At 40.0% G+C, this 20,000-nt stretch overlaps 1 protein-coding gene across 2 annotated transcripts; it reads right to left on the reverse strand.

The window, feature by feature from the left end:
• Nucleotides 1–3,377: 3,377 nt before the first annotated feature.
• LOC143034164 (hexosaminidase D-like) lies at nt 3,378–17,839 on the reverse strand. 2 transcript variants are annotated; one of them, XM_076200113.1, is made up of 2 exons: nt 17,728–17,839; nt 3,378–5,990 (listed from the first exon to the last, which is right to left on the reverse strand). In XM_076200113.1, exon 2 carries the CDS (start codon nt 5,516–5,518, stop codon nt 3,824–3,826), a length of 1,695 nt encoding a protein of 564 aa, XP_076056228.1. In that variant the 5' UTR covers nt 5,519–5,990; nt 17,728–17,839; the 3' UTR covers nt 3,378–3,823. The 2 variants fall into 2 exon arrangements, with proteins under 2 accessions (XP_076056228.1, XP_076056227.1); XM_076200112.1 differs by having other exon boundaries at nt 17,660–17,770.
• Nucleotides 17,840–20,000: the final 2,161 nt, after the last annotated feature.

Consider the following 20,000-nt stretch of genomic DNA (forward strand, 5'->3'; position numbering starts at 1 on the left):
CAAGGGACTAAAGAGACAGTGATAGGCCACAGTGAAAGGTCTTACAAACCAGTGTCTCTTATTCCACTGCACGAGGCATTGTCCCTCATAGGATTTTGCTGAGCAGTTATTTCTCCAATTGTACATGAGTATATGATAATGGAGGCGACGCAAGAATAGAATTCTTTCCCAAATGGTCCTTTCCCCGACTTTCCTAACAAATTTTGTCTTAGCCTACCCTATCCTAGCGTAACCTAACATAAAGAACCTAAACTAGCCTAAGCTAATGCAATCTATCTTACCCTAACCTAATCTAATCTAACCTAACTTAACCAAACCTAACCTAATCTAACCTAACTTAACCTAATTTAACCTAACCTAATTCAACCTAACCTAATCTAACCCAACTTAACCTAAGTTAACCTAACCTAACCTAATTTAACCTAACCTCACCTAACATGACCTATCGTTCGTTAAGTCACGATTTCTAAGTTACATCGTTATCCTATCCAAGGTAAAACGAATACTATAAGGTACGTTGAGCACCCCCCCCCCCTCCGCGCACCTCCACCGTGACGTCATAGGAAATTCAGAGGGGGAGAGAGTGAGAGGTGAAAGAAAATGTAAACTTTAAAGAAAACCATCTGTATGTACGGTAGACTTTAAAATTACACTATGATGTTCACATAATACTGAAATTACGCAGTATCACTTTCTTATCCTCAAATTATCAGTATCTGAGATATGACCGCTAGAAAAGTTATAAAAATGTTTTCCATGCTTTCACATTAGGTGGATTATATTGATATGACGTGTTATTAAATGGGATGACATGTCAATTTAAATGTAGACCTTTATCTCCACCAAGCTTAGTTATGTTTTAACCGGATTCTTTAGTCTGTTTATTTGCAATTGAATGAAAAATTCAGGAAATGTTGCTAATAAATAGTTACTTTCAAAATGACTGCTGCATACATATCCAGATGACCGAGTATTGTGTGTGCCACATAATTCAATCCATTTCTCTCTAAGTTCTTTATCTTTGGGTAGTGAAAAGTAATGTATATTTTTATCAACTTTCAGTCTAACGGCATTGCACTTCTGCACTATACAAACTGTTGGCATTTTTATATGTTATTTGTCTGCCTTAGCTACCCCTTTAATCAGAAGATGGAGCTTCGCTCCACACACTGGTGTGTGAGTGACTGACAGCTCTCGACCCGCGGAACCCTGGTCTCGATATTTCCGTTGACGTCATCATCTACCTGCGCAGTGGAGAGGTTTTCTGGCTCTCCCTCACCCCCCCGCTAACGTACCTCATAGTATTCGTTTTACTTTGATCCCATCGTCCATCGCTTCAGCACCGTCGAGGCAAACGTAATATATTCTAAGGCCACACGAATTCGCTTCGCCTCTGGCAGCCGGACCTCAGTCGGAAAGGGATATGCATCGACAGGGACCCCATAGAGGATAGGCCAAGGTCTCTTATCTGTTGACTAAAACCTTCTGGCGTGCGAGTTATGCAGACATTCTTCTTTCGAACTCAAAGGACCAAATCTTCAAGTCAGCGTTTCCCAACCTAGGGTGCTGAAATCAATATTGGGGGCTGCCGAGAAGCGATACATACATATACTTTGCTTTACCCTTCTAGTGATAATATATCACTTAGGGGCTGCTGGACTGCTTATAACTGACTCGAAGGGTTGCCTTTAGGGTCGGAAAGGTTTGAGAAACGCTGCTCCAAGTAGAGGACGACGTTACTCTCCGACCGACGAACCATGGAGGAGGTAATGGAAAGCGGAGGAAGGTGGTGGTGGTGGTGGTGGTGGTGGTGGTGGTGGTGGTGGTGGTGGTGGTGGTGGTGGGTGGAGGAGGCACTGGTGGACAACAAGAGACTTGGGGTGGGATGGGGGGGGGGGGTGCCTGGGAGGAGAGGTGGCCGGGGAAACGTCGACGAACTGTGGGGAAGCGACGGTGGAGAAGAATAGGAGAGTGCGTAGGGCTGAGGTTAGGAAGACTAGTCTGAGGAGGAGGGAGAGGGAGGAGGGAGATGGAGGAGGGAGAGGGAGGAGGGATAAGGAGGAGGGAGAGGGAGGAGGGAGAGGGAGGAGGAGGAGGGAGAGGGAGGAGGCGAAGGAGGAGGGAGAGGAAGGAGAGGGAGGGAGGAGGGAGGAGGAGGAGGGAGAGGGAGGAGGGAGAAGGAGGAAGGAGAGGGAGGAGGGAGAAGGAGGAGGGAGATGGAGGAGGGAGAAGGAGGAGGGAGAGGGAGGAGGGAGAAGGAGGAGGGAGAGGGAGGAGGGAGAAGGAGGAGGGAGAAGGAGGAAGGAGAAGGAGGAGGGAGAGGGAAGGGAGAGAAGGAGGATGTAAGAACATAAGAATGGAGGAGACTGTAAGAGACTATAAGGCCTACACTAGGCAGTTACATGTTCCTTACCACCTGCCATCCCTATCCATAAAGTGATCTCATCTTCTCTTTAAACAACCAATTAATTCAGCGCTCATCTCATTACACGGTTACTAAGTCTTTTCCATTCGTTAACTACTCTCTTGGTAAACCAGTTCTTGTAGAAAGAGCGTAATGTCTCTAAGTCAAAGTTTCCCCAATCGGGACAAAGTGAACATGCACATCCAAAGTACATCAGAGTGAGGTAAATCTATTCTTCGTCGTCACAATAACAAACTTCGATGTACAATATATGGTTGCGAGAAAAAATATACACATATGTAACATTGACCAAAGAAAGATTTTATATACTTTCGGGTTATTCAACTTTCTTACAGATTTACTGAGAGCAACTTACAATGTAGCTCTTTAGGTGAGAAAGCAGGCTTAGAGACGGTTCGAGGCCGCATCGCAGCGAGCGAGTTCGTAGTTAAGGCAGGCCATATTAGATCTCCATGTATGAAGAAATCCTTCTCATTGAGCCAGCGTCTTAACCCTCTCTCAGGGACCCCATCCACGGTAGGATCTGGTCTTGAGGCCGCCGGACAGATCTGGTCGAATCCGACCAGATTGGATCGTGTGTGTCGGTCGGACAGTCCAATATCAGTACACACACGATCCAATCTGGCCTCAAGACCAGATCGTACCGTGGATGGGGTACTTCAGAGAGAAGGAATTGCGTGACGTTAATACGAATTATCAATGTATTTTAAAGTGCAGAATTTCACTCAGAATAAGAGATATTTTTCTTTATGCAAGACTGGAGGATGTTCTCAAAATAGTACTCTCAAGAGTACTAACAGATTACTCACAAAAAATGAGTACATTGTTTGGGGGGAAACCTTGTATATACATTTATTTACACAACATTCATACGTATGTATACGTATATGTTTACATACTTATATGAATCAGTGTTGATAGAGAAATAAGGGTAATGAAAGTACAATAGAATAAAAATATATATTTGTTGTAGCGTATAACCATCGTTTCTGAGCAAAAACTCACAACTAAAAACTCTAGCGACAAGAACACTCAATTATTTCACAATATATGCACTGTTCATATACAGATATGAAATATAATTAATGCCAAACAAGAAGAGGTACCCGACGCTGCCCCATATGGATCTCTGTGCCTGATTTGGTTAAGATCCGTGGAAATGTGGCAACGTTGCCTTAGCATAACCAACGGAGGTCGCCGACTACGCCCGGTTGCCAAATTAATTCCTTATAGACCCCAGAATTGACCCGGATCCGGGTTTTCTTTGCTCACACATGATTCTGGGGATCACGTGGACCTCTGTGCTAAATCTGGTAAAAAACCGCTGAGAAATGGCAACGTTGTTTCAAGACAAACACATTCTGGCGTTTGTCGTGTAGATGGCGTTGTGCATCACGTTCACTGAGGCGACGGTGAAGGTGGAGGCGGAGGTGGTCTCGGGAGAAGGTTTAAGATGGGCAGAGGTCGTCGAGGCCACGTGTGATGCTGCAAGAGGGAAATGGAGGACTGGTTCATGCGGTTGAGGACGGTCTGGAGAGGGAGAATATGTTGCTCGAGCCACTCCTCAGCCGTGGCCACATCGTAGTACTGCGTCAGAACCTTCCGTATATCGCGAGTCAGCTCCTGAAGCGTCTCCGCCAGCCTGGTCAACTCCACCACGGACTCTCGAACTCGGCGCGGCGACGAAAAGTTGCGGCGGATGTTGAAGGGCGTCAGCCAGGCTCCCTTGTCCTCGGCTTCGCGCTGGACGCGGAGGGTGGCGTCTCTAGCGATCGCGTATTGGTGCAGAAGAACGAGGGCGTTCGACCCTGGGAAGTCACATCCCCGCGCCGCCCAGAGGTGCGGGTCCCTCGCTGGGGCGAGCGTGACGTGGTCGGGACACTCGAGGAGTTCGTGAAGATCCCTGAGAAGCGCCTCGCTGACGGCGCCTCGCGTGGACACGAGCAGCGACAGGGCGAGGGACGGAATGGACACCACGAGCAGTTCGCAAAGTTCCGCGAAGTGGTCGTAGCGGGACCAGCCGGTCAAGGCCACACCGCCGACCCGTACACCCGAGTTGAGGCTCATGCGGTTACCGAGGGTCGACCATGCCAGGTTGTTCTTGGCGTGGCGCGATGCATCGGGGAGGAAGGCGCGCGGTCCGAAAGCTCCCTTGAAGGCAGTACCGAGCCAGATCCGAGGGAAAATGGAAGTGTAGGTGCGGAGGACGTAGGGCGGGACGTGGTGGACCACGTCTTCGCCATAAAACCAGACGACCGGTTCGACGAGCGTCCCCAGCTCCGACTCGCGGAGGACGCCCTGATTGATCCCTCGGATCATGTCGTCCCAGATGAGGACCCGGACCTGGTAGCGTTTGGACGCATGCGTCGCTACACGACTCACGTGGTCCAGGTAAAGACGCTGAGCGCTCTTTTCGGTGATCCGACAGCGAGGACACGTTCCCAGATTGAAGACCTCATCGGCCCCGAGGTGGACCATGGTCGTCTCGGGCAGCGCCTCCATGACTTGGTCCAAGAGTTCGATGACCATGGACGAGGTCTCGGGGTGGGATGCGCACGCCTCGGCAGGTTCCTGCGTGTTCTCGCGGAGATGCTGCCACTCCTGCAGCTTGAGAACGTACTCTAGATGCCCCAGGGTCTGCACGAGGGGAACGATGACCAGACCTGCCTTCTTCGCCGCTTGAGCGAACTCCTTGACGTCTTGAAGCGTGTAGTGGTTGGTGGCCGAGGCGTTGACCAGCATGCCACCATAAGGGAACATGTCCTCCCACTCTACCAAGAGACCAGATGCTCCTCCCTTGACGAGTAGAGGTAGGAGAGCGTGTAAGTAGGACATCCTAGGAGGTGCACCCTTTAGGTCCAAGTGGATGAGGACGTTGGGCGGACTAGTGGGAAGAGGCATGGTCTCAAGACGATCTCGACTCTGGTGCTTGGGGGTCACGTGTTTCTGTGGGTGTGGCCACTGCCTGGGCTTTACTATCTGGACGTGCCTTGGGGCACTGGTCGTCTGGTGGTGTATCACCCACCAGGCCATCCACAAGCACAAGAGAAGGAACACGAGGCCGATCTTGCGACGACCGAAACGGAGACCCATGTCTCAAGTGTTCTACCGGAAAGGCAAAGAGGCGAAGAGGCACGACGAGATGTACACGGCCTCCAAACAGGAGTGCAAGAGGAGCAAATGATTATGTATTTTTCGTTATTCCCTGTGCACAACACTGCTATCTGGCCATCATTCGTCTTTGTTGAACGTATTCCCAAGGATAGAAGGATGTTCATGGACACGTGTGATTAATCACTCTCATCCCATCCATGTATACACTTCAAAGGAACATCTATAGAACGCAGTCGATGTTGCACATTAGAGCGTCGCTATATCATAGACGCATCCGGTTCTCATTATTGCCTCAGTCGATGAAATAATTGATCTAATTATGAAGCTTAATCTCACAGCTTTCAAAGCGCTGGAATGTGTTTGTCTCTTAGATTAAATTAAAACTGTTGGGCTTTGACGCTCATCTTCTCTCTCTCTCTCTCTCTCTCTCTCTCTCAAGCGGGTCGGGTATCTGCAATAAAAAAAGACCACTATCTGTACTCCTGTATAACTGTGCCATATAAAGATGCATATATACTCACATATGTATATGTATGTGATTCACCATGGTCTTGGACCACGTGTTGGACTCGCGATCGACATTTATTAACCTCCCGGATTAGAGCTCAGAGCTCGTATGACAGATCTATGGGTAATACTGTCACCTTACACGCACACACACACCCAACTCCCCGCCTACGAGAGTTGGAATAACAACCCGCAGCGCAGCGATACTGCAATCATATCAGTCCTGGGCGGGATTCGAACCCGGAGTGCCGTAGTGGTAGGCGAGATCTCTAACCACTGCGCCACGAGGTGTGTGTGTGTGTGTGTGTGTGTGTGTGTGTGTGTGTGTGTGTGTGTGTGTGTGTGTGTGTGTGTGTGTGTGTGTGTGTGTGTGTGTGTGTGTGTGTGTGTGTGTGTGTGTGTGTGTGTGTGTGTGTGTGTGTGTGTGTGTGTGTGTGTGTGTGTGTGTGTGTGTGTGTGTGTGTGTGTGTGTGTGTGTGTGTGTGTGTATGTGTGTGTGTGTGTGTGTGTGTGTGTGTGTGTGTGTGTGTGTGTGTGTGTGTGTGTGTGTGTGTGTGTGTGTGTGTGTGTGTGTTGTAACGTAATATAACGAGAATACACACCCGAGGAAAATTTAGAACACAAAAAAATAGTTGCAACATATCCAAAGAAGGATCAGAGCAACGAGTGAAAGCGACACAAATACTCTATTAAAACTTTCATGTTCGAATCGTATAATAGGATTACCTCAGCGAAAACATTCACAGTGAAAACGTGATACACTCCAGCTTTTCGTAGTTAAACTAAACTTTTAATGTGTTTGTTTTGAACTACAATTATCTTGTTTTAATGTTTTGACATCGTTTCTTCTCGTCTTAAATTGCTCTTTCCTTTTATAAATATCATTAATCCCTTCACCCATGCAATGTATGTATTGTTTTTCTTTATTATTTATTTGCTACCATGGTTACTCTTTTCAGTCAACATTTCTTCTATTCCTTTCTTGTTATTAGCCACCGTCATCCACACCTTGTTTCCTTCTTGTCTTTTTTTTTTTTTTTTGTGTCACATCCCCTATCTACATTTTTCGTTTTCTTTCCTAATCTTGTTTCATTATCTTTCCCTGTCCTTTTCTTAATTTCTCCCCAACTTTCCCTCGTTTTCTGATCTTTCTACACCCTTTTTCACACTCCCTGCTCTTATAATTTTCATCGTTTCTTCTTTTCTCTCTTGCTTTTATTTTAGTACATATGAAAAATAAAAAAATCTCTCATTTTCTAAAAAAAAATAAAAAAAAAATAAAAAATCTCATTTTCTAAAATAAGCAAGTTGTGACATTTTGTCAGGAGAGCGGTAAGTTACGTTTTGTTACTTTTAGTCTTTCTAAAAACGAGAAGATGAAAAAAAGGAGAGAAAAGATCTACAGAGGGCGGAAGGCCGAGCCCCTGCAATGCAGGGACCAGCGCAGCAGGTGGCTCGTCTCTGGCAAAAAAATCCCTATTTCCATCACTGAATTCAACGACTCTTCTCTTCCTACCATTATTGTGTTTAGTATCCAACAGCCTCCGTGTCCAACAACACTTAATCCATGTATTCTCCTGTATATTCTATTCCTCTACACGCAGGGCATTTCTCATAACTTCAAACCTGTTTCTAATTTCAACATGGAATTTGGAAACTGTTTATACGGAACAAGCGAGTACCCACAAAGATGTAAAGAATCAACCATTAGCCTATACATACGTAGAGCACTCATCCATTGCAGCACATGTGAACAAGTTCACACAGAAATAAAAAGGTCTACACCAGTCCAGTCCTATTAAACAATGGGTTCACCAAACAAAATATAGATTAAGTAACCAAAAAATAATCGACCATTGGCACAAAAAAAAAGAGAGAGAGAGAGAGAGAAATAGAGAGAGAGAGAGAGAGAGAGAGGATGAAATTAAAACATACTCTAGGGCATACTTTTCTTTGGCATACAAAGAAGAAGAAAAAATACTGAAACAAATTGTAAAGAGAAACGTAAAATCAGCAAACCCAGAAAAAAACAACATTAAACATCATAATCTGTTACAAAAAAAAAAGACTAGCCACATACTACTATGTAACATTCCTAACGTTAAGAAAGAACCAACCCAACAGTCACATGTCGTATATAGATTTACCTGCACACTAGGGAACTGTGAAGCCCTACCTTCTACCTATATCGGCATGACAACGACTAAGCTAAGCAGACGCATAACTTACCATCTCACATCTGGAGCCCCCAAAAATCATTTAAGACAGGAACACCAAACAACCCTCACAAGAGAAGTAATGGAATGAAAGAATTGTGAAAAATACGAACATCATAACGACATGCCAAGATACCCGTCGCCTCCCTATCTTAGAAGCACTATTAATCAAAGATATGAACCTTAGTCTAAACATCAGACGTCCGACCTGTTAGCGCTACCGAGCATGAGGAGGAACTCTGTTGCCGGGCAAAACCAACACGAGCACAGGGAGAGATCACATGCTTGGACAAGCCAATAAAAAAAAAAACGAGTATACAACACAGCTAGTCCAGCCCTTAAATACCATCCATCTTGATGGCGCAATCGGTTAAGTCACTAACACTTGTCACGTTCTAGCACAGGTTCGAGTCATTGGCTGTACCACGTTTCAATTTCTGCATGTTGGCCTCCTCGAGTCTCTCGATGTTAATGGCTTAGAATTAAAGTGTATTGTGGTTGATATATATATATATATATATATATATATATATAAATTGATACATACATATATATGTATATATATATATATATATATATATATATATATATATAAATTGATACATACATATATATGTATATATATATACATATATATATGTATATATATATATATATACACAAATATACACATGCATATACATCGGATCCATTGGGTAATTTGGCAACATGTATATATATGCATTTTAATCTATTTCAGAGGAGGCGAATTAATCACTTCATCATCATCATCGGATTGCGGAAATATAATGACACCACCACACGAACGAGGGTTGGCGACCCGCATTTCCGGGAACCCTTCCGTGGCGGCGGCGGACCGGCGCGGCGAGTAGTCCAGGGGGCGGCTGGCGGCATCTGTGTCCGCACCACTCACGCACGCACGCGCGCGCGCACTCTGGTTATTCAAGAGAGAGAGGTCGGAACGTGATTTTGCATAAACATCCGAGACAAGTGTAGTGAATGTATGTCAGTGAGATGTTTTTTTTTATTTATCTGTTTATTTATTTATCTATCTATGCATATATATACATACACACACACACATATATATATACATATATATATATATATATATATATATATATATATATATATACATACATACAGTACATTCCATCTTTAACTGGATTAACTACAATTAAATATTTTAGCTGGTTGGTTGAAACTATCTGGATTATCCTATTCAATACGGTGTCGTAAATGAAATATTTAGTTCTGGCTATCTTTTATGATTCTTTTCGGCATCGGGGCAAAATTCAAAAGCAGCTGGGGACTCGCCCCATTCCCCTCCGACTGTGCCCCAGAGAGCTGAAGAAAATAGTCTGGTGCTGGCCAGAACAGAGGCTGTGAGTCGTGTGGCTGTGTTGAAGTGGGTAGCCAACTTTCGAACCGAAATGGTCCGGTTGGCACGCCTGGGTGAACATATTGCTTTCCTTGTCTCAACTGGAGAGGGCAATAAAGGTCCTGGTAAACCTGGTTCAAAAATATATATATACATATTCTTATTTCTTGTTTTCATTATTTATTTTCATTAGTTTATTTATTTGCTTATTTATAATTTACTTATTTGATTACCTATTTATTCATTTACTTTATTTTTTATTTGTTTATCTATTATTAATAATTTATTTATTATTTTCTTAATTCTCCGATGAACTGCTGCTGATTCAAACTATATCAGATTATAGAAATATATTTTCATTATTGAGGAATTGATATATCCAATAACTCCGTAGTTCTCAGTAATATTATTTAAACAAAACCTGTATAAATACAACAGAAACAAGAGACGTATTTGGATAGATTCATTTAGATAAACACCTACGGAATATGGTGTAATGCCTGCCATTTTATTTTATCATATTTACTTGTTTATCATTATTTATCTAATTATTATCTGTTTACTTTTTGTTATTTGTCTATGTATTATCTATTATAGATTATTGTTATTTTCTGTTTGTTTACTATCATTATTTATTTTATTAATTTATCTACTTCTTTATTTATTTATTTATTTATTTATTTATTCTGCATCCGACCTAGTTATGGACTAAAAGGTCTCCTGTCGTCATCCTCTTCCTTTGTAGCCCTTTGTAGATCTGTTGTATCATGGGACACGTTTGGTGTCCGCTGTAGCGAGTGGCACAAGGATCAGAGTTATTGGGTCGACAGGAACTAGGAGACTACGCACCCCGCCCTTCCACCACGTCCCACACCCCACACGGCCCCTTCCACCCCCACCCCTCCACCTCAAGCCCTCTCCCCACTCCCATTCCATCTTAGCACGTACAGCAGAGGGAAAAACCTCTGGTTTTGTCCTGACTGGCGCCAGGCGATTCTGTTCAACCAAAGTCAGGTCCTCGTGGCGATAAAAAAAGGGAGAGAGAGAGAGAGAGAGACAGACAGAGAGAGAGAGAGAGAGAGAGAGAGAGAGAGAGAGAGAGAGAGAGAGAGAGAGAGAGAGAGAGAGAGAGAGAGAGAGAGAGAGAGAGAGAGAGAGAGAGAGAGAGAGAGAGAGAGAGAGAGAGAGAGAGAGAGAGAGAGAGAGAGAGAGAGAGAGAGAGAGAGAGAGAGAGAGAGAGAGAGAGAGAGAGAGAGAGAGAGAGAGAGAGAGAGAGAGAGAGAGAGAGAGAGAGAGGAGAAAGAGAGAGGGAGAGAGTAGTGGAAAGAGAGAGAGAGGCAGAGAGAGAGAGAGGGGGGGGGGATATAGGATCCAACAACCTATTTCCTCGTTTGTTTCAGGAGTACACTATTTTTATGATTACTCCCAGACCAACAATAGCAGCCGTTTTGACACACACATACGCACACGCACACGTACACACGTACACACACACACGTACACACACACACACAGACATGTACATAGCCTAAGGTGGGTCAATGCTGTAGGTTGCTGAGGTCGCTTCATAGATCTACAACGCAGTACCGCTCAAGAACTTAGATACAAAAAAAAGCATGATCAGCTTAAATTCAACCAGGATCAGAAGTTAAACATCATCTTCTAAAAAGGTGTTCCAACATTATGTCCTCGATGGAGCTGGTTGTCAATGAATAGATAAATTTATTAAAATGAATAAATAGGTACGTAAGTAGATAAGTAAATGAAAATAGATAAATAAATACATAAATGAATAAGTGAATAATATTTTGTGTATTCTTTGATGACTTTGTTTACGTTCATATTTCGAGACGGATTGTGTCAGGTCGTAGACTAAAGAAAAACTGTCGCAGAAGGAGGACCTTAAGTATTGTCGGAATATGTGCTTTGACTTCACAAATAAATAAATAAATAGAGCAATAAATAAATAAATAAATATATATATATATAAATATATATACATATATATATATATATGTATAGATAGATAGATAGATAGATAAATTAATAAATAGATAACTAGACAAATGAATGAACGAATAAATAGATAAATAACTGGATCAATGAAATTAATAGATAAATAATAAATAAGACAGAAGAAAAAATACAGTGGACAAAATCGAACACATATAAGATAGATAAAGAAGTAAGTAAATACCATAATTAATATATACGATATTAGATAAATAGATAAACAAATAGATAAATTAATGAACGAATATGCAAGTGAATGAATTAATGAAAAAATGATTAAGTATATACATATAAACAAATACACAGATAACGCTTAAATACATCAAATACAATCAACGCGTCGGTGTATACAAATTCCTTATTAACATACTAAGATTGGACCTGAGCAGAACGCTGGAGAATGCGTGTATATATGGTGGACGGTGGGGGTGGCAGAGAGAGCGGACTTTAACTAAAGAGGATATGTTAATAAAGAGGGAACCTAACGTCATGTCGTCCAACTTAGCATCATCGACATTTGATCGCACCCAGTGACTTCAGACTCGAGTCCTTCAACAAAGGAATCGGGCCCTATGTTAAGGGAATCAGATCCTACAATAAAGGAATCGAATACCCTTCCGGTATGAGTCCGTCCACTAACTTCAACAAAGAATATCTAGTAAAAAATATCAGAATTGCGTAATGTATATATATATATATGTATATATATATATATATAAATTTATATATATGTATATGTATATGCATATGTATATGTATATGTACAAGTATATGTACATGTACAAGATGTATGTCTATTATATACATAATTATATATATATATATACAGATATATGCGCGTACACACATACACAAACACACACATGTATATATATATATATATATATATATATATATATATATATATAAATATATATATACATATATATATATATATATATATATATATATATATATATATAAGTATACATACTATGTTGCACTTCAAAAATTAGAGCTTAGTGCAATTGGTAATCAGATGTAGTGTATTTAATAAAAATCATTGGCAATCCCTTTACAATTGTCTGAGTCTTTGCAATATTGCTATAAATAAGGAAAATCTATTTAAAGTTTTGAAACAATATTTCTGTTCTTGTCACATAGATGCAGGGATGACCCGTCATCCAGGAGGTGCTAAGATAATAGTGAGGGAGGAGTGTGGAGGGGAGTGGAATATATAGGAAATGGAATGGGTGGGAGTGGTTCCTATGCCTTTTTCTTTTTGGCTACCCCCCGTGTAGGGGGAAAAAGCCTTTGGTATATGTATGTATGTATCACATATATAGATGTGTATATGTCAACTGATGAATTGGGAAGCACATATGTATGCAAATTAAAAACACTACATAATACGTGTTATGTTACATACGACATCCAATGTCATATTACTTCGTAAATTATCAAGATGGATTTGGGTACTTCCTGTAACAAACGTCACTATGAAAACGTGTATTTTTTTCATATTCAGAATTATGTTTTTCTAAAATAAAACCATCAAAGTGACTTCTTAGAATTTATAATAAATCTGCTTTAATGGAATCATACAACGATGACAGCGATGAGTTGACGCCTTTGGGTATTTAGATGACGCTTTCTCATTTGAGATTCTTATTCCTCTTTTCTTTTTCTTTTTTACCATGAATAGACTGTCTCGTAAATAATAATGATAATGATAATAATAATAATGATAATGATAATATTAATAATAATAATAATAATAATAATAATAATAATAATAATAATAATAATAATAATAATAATAATAATAATAATAATAATAATAATAATAATAATAATAATAATAATAATGATAATAATAATAATAATGATAATAATAATAATAACAATAATAATAATAATAATAATGATTATAATAATAATGAAAATAATAATAATAATAATAATAATAATGATAATAATAATAATAATAAATAATAATAATAATAATAATAATGAAAATAATAATAATAATAATAATAATAATAATGATAATAATAATGATAATAATAATGATAATAATAATAATAATAATAATAATGATGATGATCATCATCATGATGATAATAACAATAATGATAGTAATAATCATAATAATAATAATATTTATAATAATAATAATAATGGTAATAATAATAGTAATAATAATAATGATAATACTACTACTACTACTACTACTACTAATAATAATAATAGTAACAATAATACTAACAATAATAATAATAATGATAATAATAATAATAATAATGATAATAATAATTATAATAATAATAATAACAATGATAATAATAGTAAATAACAATAATAGTATTGATAATATTCTTGGAATAATCTTCTCTCTAATACAATTTTTGTTAAATTGGATAGCCGCTGGCGTTCTGACGATTTGTGTAGCTGATCGCTGAACATTACGAAAAAAAAAAATTCTCGTTGTTCAATGTGGAACAGAAGTTGCCAGTATTCATCTTGAAATTAGTATAGCATATATGGAAAACTCCCTCTCCTAGACGTCCATATTGACATTAGCAACACCAATATTAAAACCTCCGTTATCACAAAGGCCGTTAACAAAGGGACCGTTATGAATGCCAGGGGCGAATGCAGCAGCAATTACAACAACAAAAATTGTTGTTGCTGCTTTTGCCAAAAGAGCCATTACACACTGTAGCACGTGGCAAAACATCTGCAATGAACTTGAAAGCATCAGGCAACTCATGACCAACATTGGGTTCCCTGATGCAATAATAGAGCATGGCATTCGCCGTACAATGGAGAGATTCCTTGAAGGTTCGTCAATACAAAAGGACAATTTCGATACTATCAACATCTTATATAAGATATTTTACAATGAACATAGCAAAGAGGAGGAAAAGGCTATTCTTAGAATAGTTAATAATGGGGTCACCCCAGCCCAGAATATTAAAATAAACTTGGTCTGCTTCTACAAACCAAACAAATCCGCATCACTCATTATGAAGAGCAACACAACGAACACCAGAGGACATAGTGAAAACAATACATGTCAGACAAGGAATTGTGCATCCTTTCAAAATACTTACATTGGATTCACCAGAACTTCTCTAGGATAAAGTCTCTACCACCACCGTTACAACGGTGGGGTTTTTACACACTACACAGTACAACGCGACAAAAGACCACAATCATCAGATTTGAGAAATAATACTTCCATCATTTACCGAACAAATGATCACCGCAGACTACAAAGAGCAGGAGCTGTTTTCATCGAAAAATTCAGACCACTTTTAAATACACAGCAGAATCAATTAATACTCCAAAAACGGACAAGAATCCATTGTAACAGACTGGTCACTTAGCTACGGACATTAGATCACAAACCACACTCGGTGAGGTCACCCTACTTATGAACATATAAACTCAGAATAGAATATTTTATTATTCCCAGCCATCTCAAGAAGAGGTAAGAAACTTCGAAATCTATTGATACTGGTACCCAGATGAATATTGGAAACTTCTGTTCCACATTGAACAATTTTGAAAGATCAGCTACACAGATTGTCAGAACGTCAACGGCTATCCAATTTAACAAAAATAGTAATAATATTAATAATGATAATAACAGTGACAATAATAATAATGATGATGATGATAATAATAATATAAATAGCAATAATGATAGTAATAACAACAATAATAATGATAGACCAAATAGTTTGGTATAGGTCATAGGTAAAATGCTGGAATCATTAATAGCAAATAGTATAAGGGATCATATCGAGATGTATAATCTGATTCATGACTCACAGCATGGGTTCACTAATGCCTAAAAGGCAGCAGATAACAATGATACCTTGACTTTAGCAAAGTGTTCGACAATGTGACCCAACAGAGACTACTAAATAAAATCAAAGCACCATGCCATAGGAAGATAAAATGTTTGAATGGATTAAAACATGGATCAGTGACAGAAAACAGCTGGTCACCATTAACAGTGTAAAATCCATATGGGGTAATATTTCAAGTGGAGTTCCCTAGGGCTCGGTTTTGGGTCCCTTATTGTCCATTACGCATATACCGTGAACAACTTAAACAATGGGATTTATAGTAATATTAGTAAGTTTGCAGATGACACTAGAATAGGATGCCATATTTGGTCGGGGGAAGATGCTGGGATGCTGCAGGAGGATCTTGATAGATTGTTTGCATGGTTGGTGAAATGGCATATGGACTTCGGTATCTTAAAGGTGTGTTAAACGTAGGATTATACAATGTAGCTAACAGGTATAACTTAGGTAACGACAGAGAAAACAGAATGTGAAAAGGACTTGGGAGTGTTATTGAGTCCTGACCTTAAATCCAGGAAACAGTACAAAGCTAACAGGCCATTAAGATTTATTGCAAAGGCAGTCATCAAATTCTATCTGGTGATACACCCGTCCTTGACTATGCGGTACAGTTTTGGTCTCCGTCCTATGGAATAGATATCAATTTATTTTAATTCACTAAATTTTACACAGAGGAAAATTATCAAAATGATACAAGGGATTACAAATCGACCATACGAAGACACGTTTAGGCACCTTAACTTACAGTCTCTGGAAAGACGAAAAGTGCGGGGCGATCTAATAGAGGTATTCAAATGAATGAAGGGCTTAAACAAGGGTGATGCAGGCAAGGTCATCATATTGAAATGGCAGGGTAGGGCTCGTAGTAATTGATTTAGATTAGTCAATTTTAGGTTTAAGAAAGAAACAGGCAAGAACTGGTTTACTAATAGAGTGGTTAACGAATGGAATAGACTTAGTAACTACGTAGTGAGTGCTGAAACTATTGATTGTTTCAAAAGATTAGATAATCTTATGGATAGGGATGATAGGTGGTAGTGGGCATGGAACAGCATAGTGTAGGCCTTATGGTCTCTTACAGTCTTTCTCATTCTTATGTTATTGATCATCATCATCATCATCATCATCATCATCATCATCATCATCATCATCATCATCATCATCATCATCATCATCATCATCATCATCATCATCATCATCATCATCATCATCATCATCATCATCATCATCACCATCATTATCAGCAGCAGCAGCAGCAGCAGCAGCAGCTTGATTTTACTTTGAATATGAATTTTTATTTTTCATCATAGTATTAGCAGTGACAGATTAGTTTTGGAAACGTATTAAGAATAATTGATATATATTCTCATGACTGCTATTTGGCATTGCTCACTCCATAAATGCCTTGCTCAAGTTTGGAAATATGATTAATGATATGCCGGTATTGTAGATATGAAAGATATTAAGGTTTTCATTCTAATTCGTGTTCAGGAAAAAAAATAATAACAGGGTGTTTTTCAGCGAAATGTGTTATTGGGTAGAAATAAATGTCTTGTCTGTATTTATAGCAAAAATGCATAAATGTGGGCAATTTTGAAAGGGGTTGGCAATTATCACTTTTTTCTTTTCTTTTACTCCTGTGAAGTACACAAGTCACATAAAATTATTTCTTTTGCATATGCCCTAATGTACGTAACAGCAAATTGCGGGTATACTACTTGAGTATAATAATTCGCAAAATGATTGGAAACTGTTGTCATTTTCACATTAACACTTTCACTGATTCACGAATTTACTCGTTTATCAAAGCTGACACCAGGCAACTTTATTCACCCGAAGAAAAATTCCTTTGCAGCGAAAGATTTCATTATACCTTGTACAGGTATTATGATAATCCCTTTCTTCACGGAGTAAGATTTTCTGATTTAATAATCTGATTTATGATGATCTGATTTAACTAAAGTTAAATCAGATCTCCTGGAGTGTCCCGTCGAACAACGAGTTTGTTAAACACTTTGACACCACACAGAGCAATGCAGTGAACGCCACCTGATCTAGAGCATACTATGTCAAACACTTCTTGCAGATCCACGAAAATCCAACACATTACACCATCCCTTTGAAACCGATGATTCCATCGCACCTTTGGACTAGACTAAGTTGAAAGGTTAGTTAGGAGCACTCTGACTGTATGATCACAGTATGCACAACCTTCCCCCCTCAGCACCACGCGGCTGAATACACTGAAAACAGTGAAGCCCCGATGGTAGCATGTGTCCTTCTTGCCCGCAGACGTAAGCACGGTTCCCTGTCAGGTGAGTGAGGGTGGATGCGTGTGATGCGACTTTCGCTCTAATTGTATTACGGAAGTGGGTTTCTGGTGGTGACGGATATGGTGGGTGTCGAAGATAGTGACTGCACTGCAGGCACAATACATTATGTTGTTGTTGCTGTTGTTGTTTTGATCTAATTTACTAGCAACTCTATAGTTACGGGCAATCTCGCGCCGCTGTTATTTGTTGTCTCATATTTAATATGACAATGACAACAAATGGAAATGGTTGTATCGCATGTGCATTTGTTGTTATGTATTATATTTTACCAGCGTTGCGTTTCTACCCTGTTGGACAGTACAGATTAGAAATATTGTGATAACGCTTTAATTATTAATAAAAACATTTATGATACATGGTGGAAATTGTGAAAAGATTCATAGTAAATATACCAAACAGGAAGTTATGAATTTACATAAAAAAATTGGAATTGTATGAAAGAGTACAAGGTGAAAAGTAGGAAGGGAGAGAGTGATAGAAAATAATTAATGATAGGATGAAAATAATACAAAGGAGAGAATAAGAGAAGAAAAGGAATGGGTGATGGAGGGAAAAGAGTTCTATAGTTTTCAAGAGAGAGAGAGAGAGAGAGAGAGAGAGAGAGAGAGAGAGAGAGAGAGAGAGAGAGAGAGAGAGAGAGAGAGAGAGAGAGAGAGAGAGAGGAGAGAGGAGATAAAGAGGCCAGTAAATAAAGGAAAGGAAAAACAACAAAGTTGGAAAAATCGGCAAAATAAAAAAGAAGAAAATAACAAGAGAGGCGCAGTAAAGCCCAAGAAGCGAAAGAGAGGGGCAGAAGGGAGTGGAGGACGAGGAAGAGGATGAGGGGGGGAGGGGAAGGGTAGAACAGGCTGATGACCCTCAGGGAGGAAGAGAGGAGCTCTGGAGGACCTTGTGGGGCTTCCTTCGGCACGACAGAGTCTGGTTTTTGTTCAGAGATCGAGACGGAGACAAGGACGAGGACGGGACATAGGCTTCCTAGGCTATCCATGACTTCTGCAGGCCTCAGGCAAAGTCCCGCGCCAAATAACTGAATAAGTAAATGAATAGACATATAAATACATATATCAATCAATCAATACATATATAGATAGATAAGTAAATAGATAAATTGATAAATAAATGAAAAAGAATAAATTAATGAAGCTCAAAGTTTTAAAATAAACCTCAAGTCATCCAGGTTAATATGATTAAATAATCTGATAAACACGTCACAGAACGTAATGAATAATTTTGATCAACTCATCCGTGTGTAAAATGAATTTAATTCAATTCGGTAGGAGTATCTGGCAGATAGTTTAAATGAAGAGTGAAATAATCGCGATAACATCAATGAAAAGCAAATATTTATTTTGTTTATTCTTAAAATCGTTTTGTGAAAATGAATGTGTACTATATATTAATTTATTGTCTTTATCATATTTACATTGATTTTTGTGGTAGATTTCAATAAGTTACGATAATATATGGGACTAATTTGCAGGGCGCAATATTTTGTCTAGATAGGTAGCGAGTCTTGAAGTATTTATCTACAGTACTTCGAGAGTAAGCGTTATTTTGTTTTATGTTATGTATCAAATGCTCTTGGTAGCATTATCCAGACCTTTGTTTCAGTCATATGATAATCGGATAAACACGTAACTGTCTTGTCTAGTACTCATCAAAAGTATCAGGTAGGGCAATCTAGAATGTTGGTGTTCCGTTGTTTGTTTGTTTATAATTGTTATGACGTAAATACCGTTGCAACCAGGAAAGTCGTGACGTCACAACGACAGCAGCAAGTTAACGGACGCTTGGCTGTGTCACCAATTGTTTAGTTTATTCTTATTTTAATTTGAACAAGCACCCGGCTGCGCCGGCCCTGGCTACGCCAGGGGTACTTGGCCTGCGGCGCTGCTCGCGCTGCTCGCTGCTTCCTGGGGGCGCCCCGCCGCTCGTGCTGGGGGCGCCCCGCCGTTCCTCCAGGGGGCACCCCGCCGATCCTCCTGGGGGCGCCCCGCCGTTCCTCCTGGGGGCGCCCCGTCGATCCTCCTGGGGGCGCCCCGCCGATCCTCTGGGGGCGCCCCGCCGATCCTCTTGGGGGCGCCCCGCCGATCCTTCTGGGGGCGCCCCGCCGCTCCAGCTGGTGGGCGCCCCGCCGATCCTTCTGGGGGC

Source organism: Oratosquilla oratoria, chromosome 17 (assembly GCF_046742065.1).
Source record: "Oratosquilla oratoria isolate Oo_2021 chromosome 17, ASM4674206v1, whole genome shotgun sequence".
NCBI classification, from domain to species: domain Eukaryota; kingdom Metazoa; phylum Arthropoda; class Malacostraca; order Stomatopoda; family Squillidae; genus Oratosquilla; species Oratosquilla oratoria.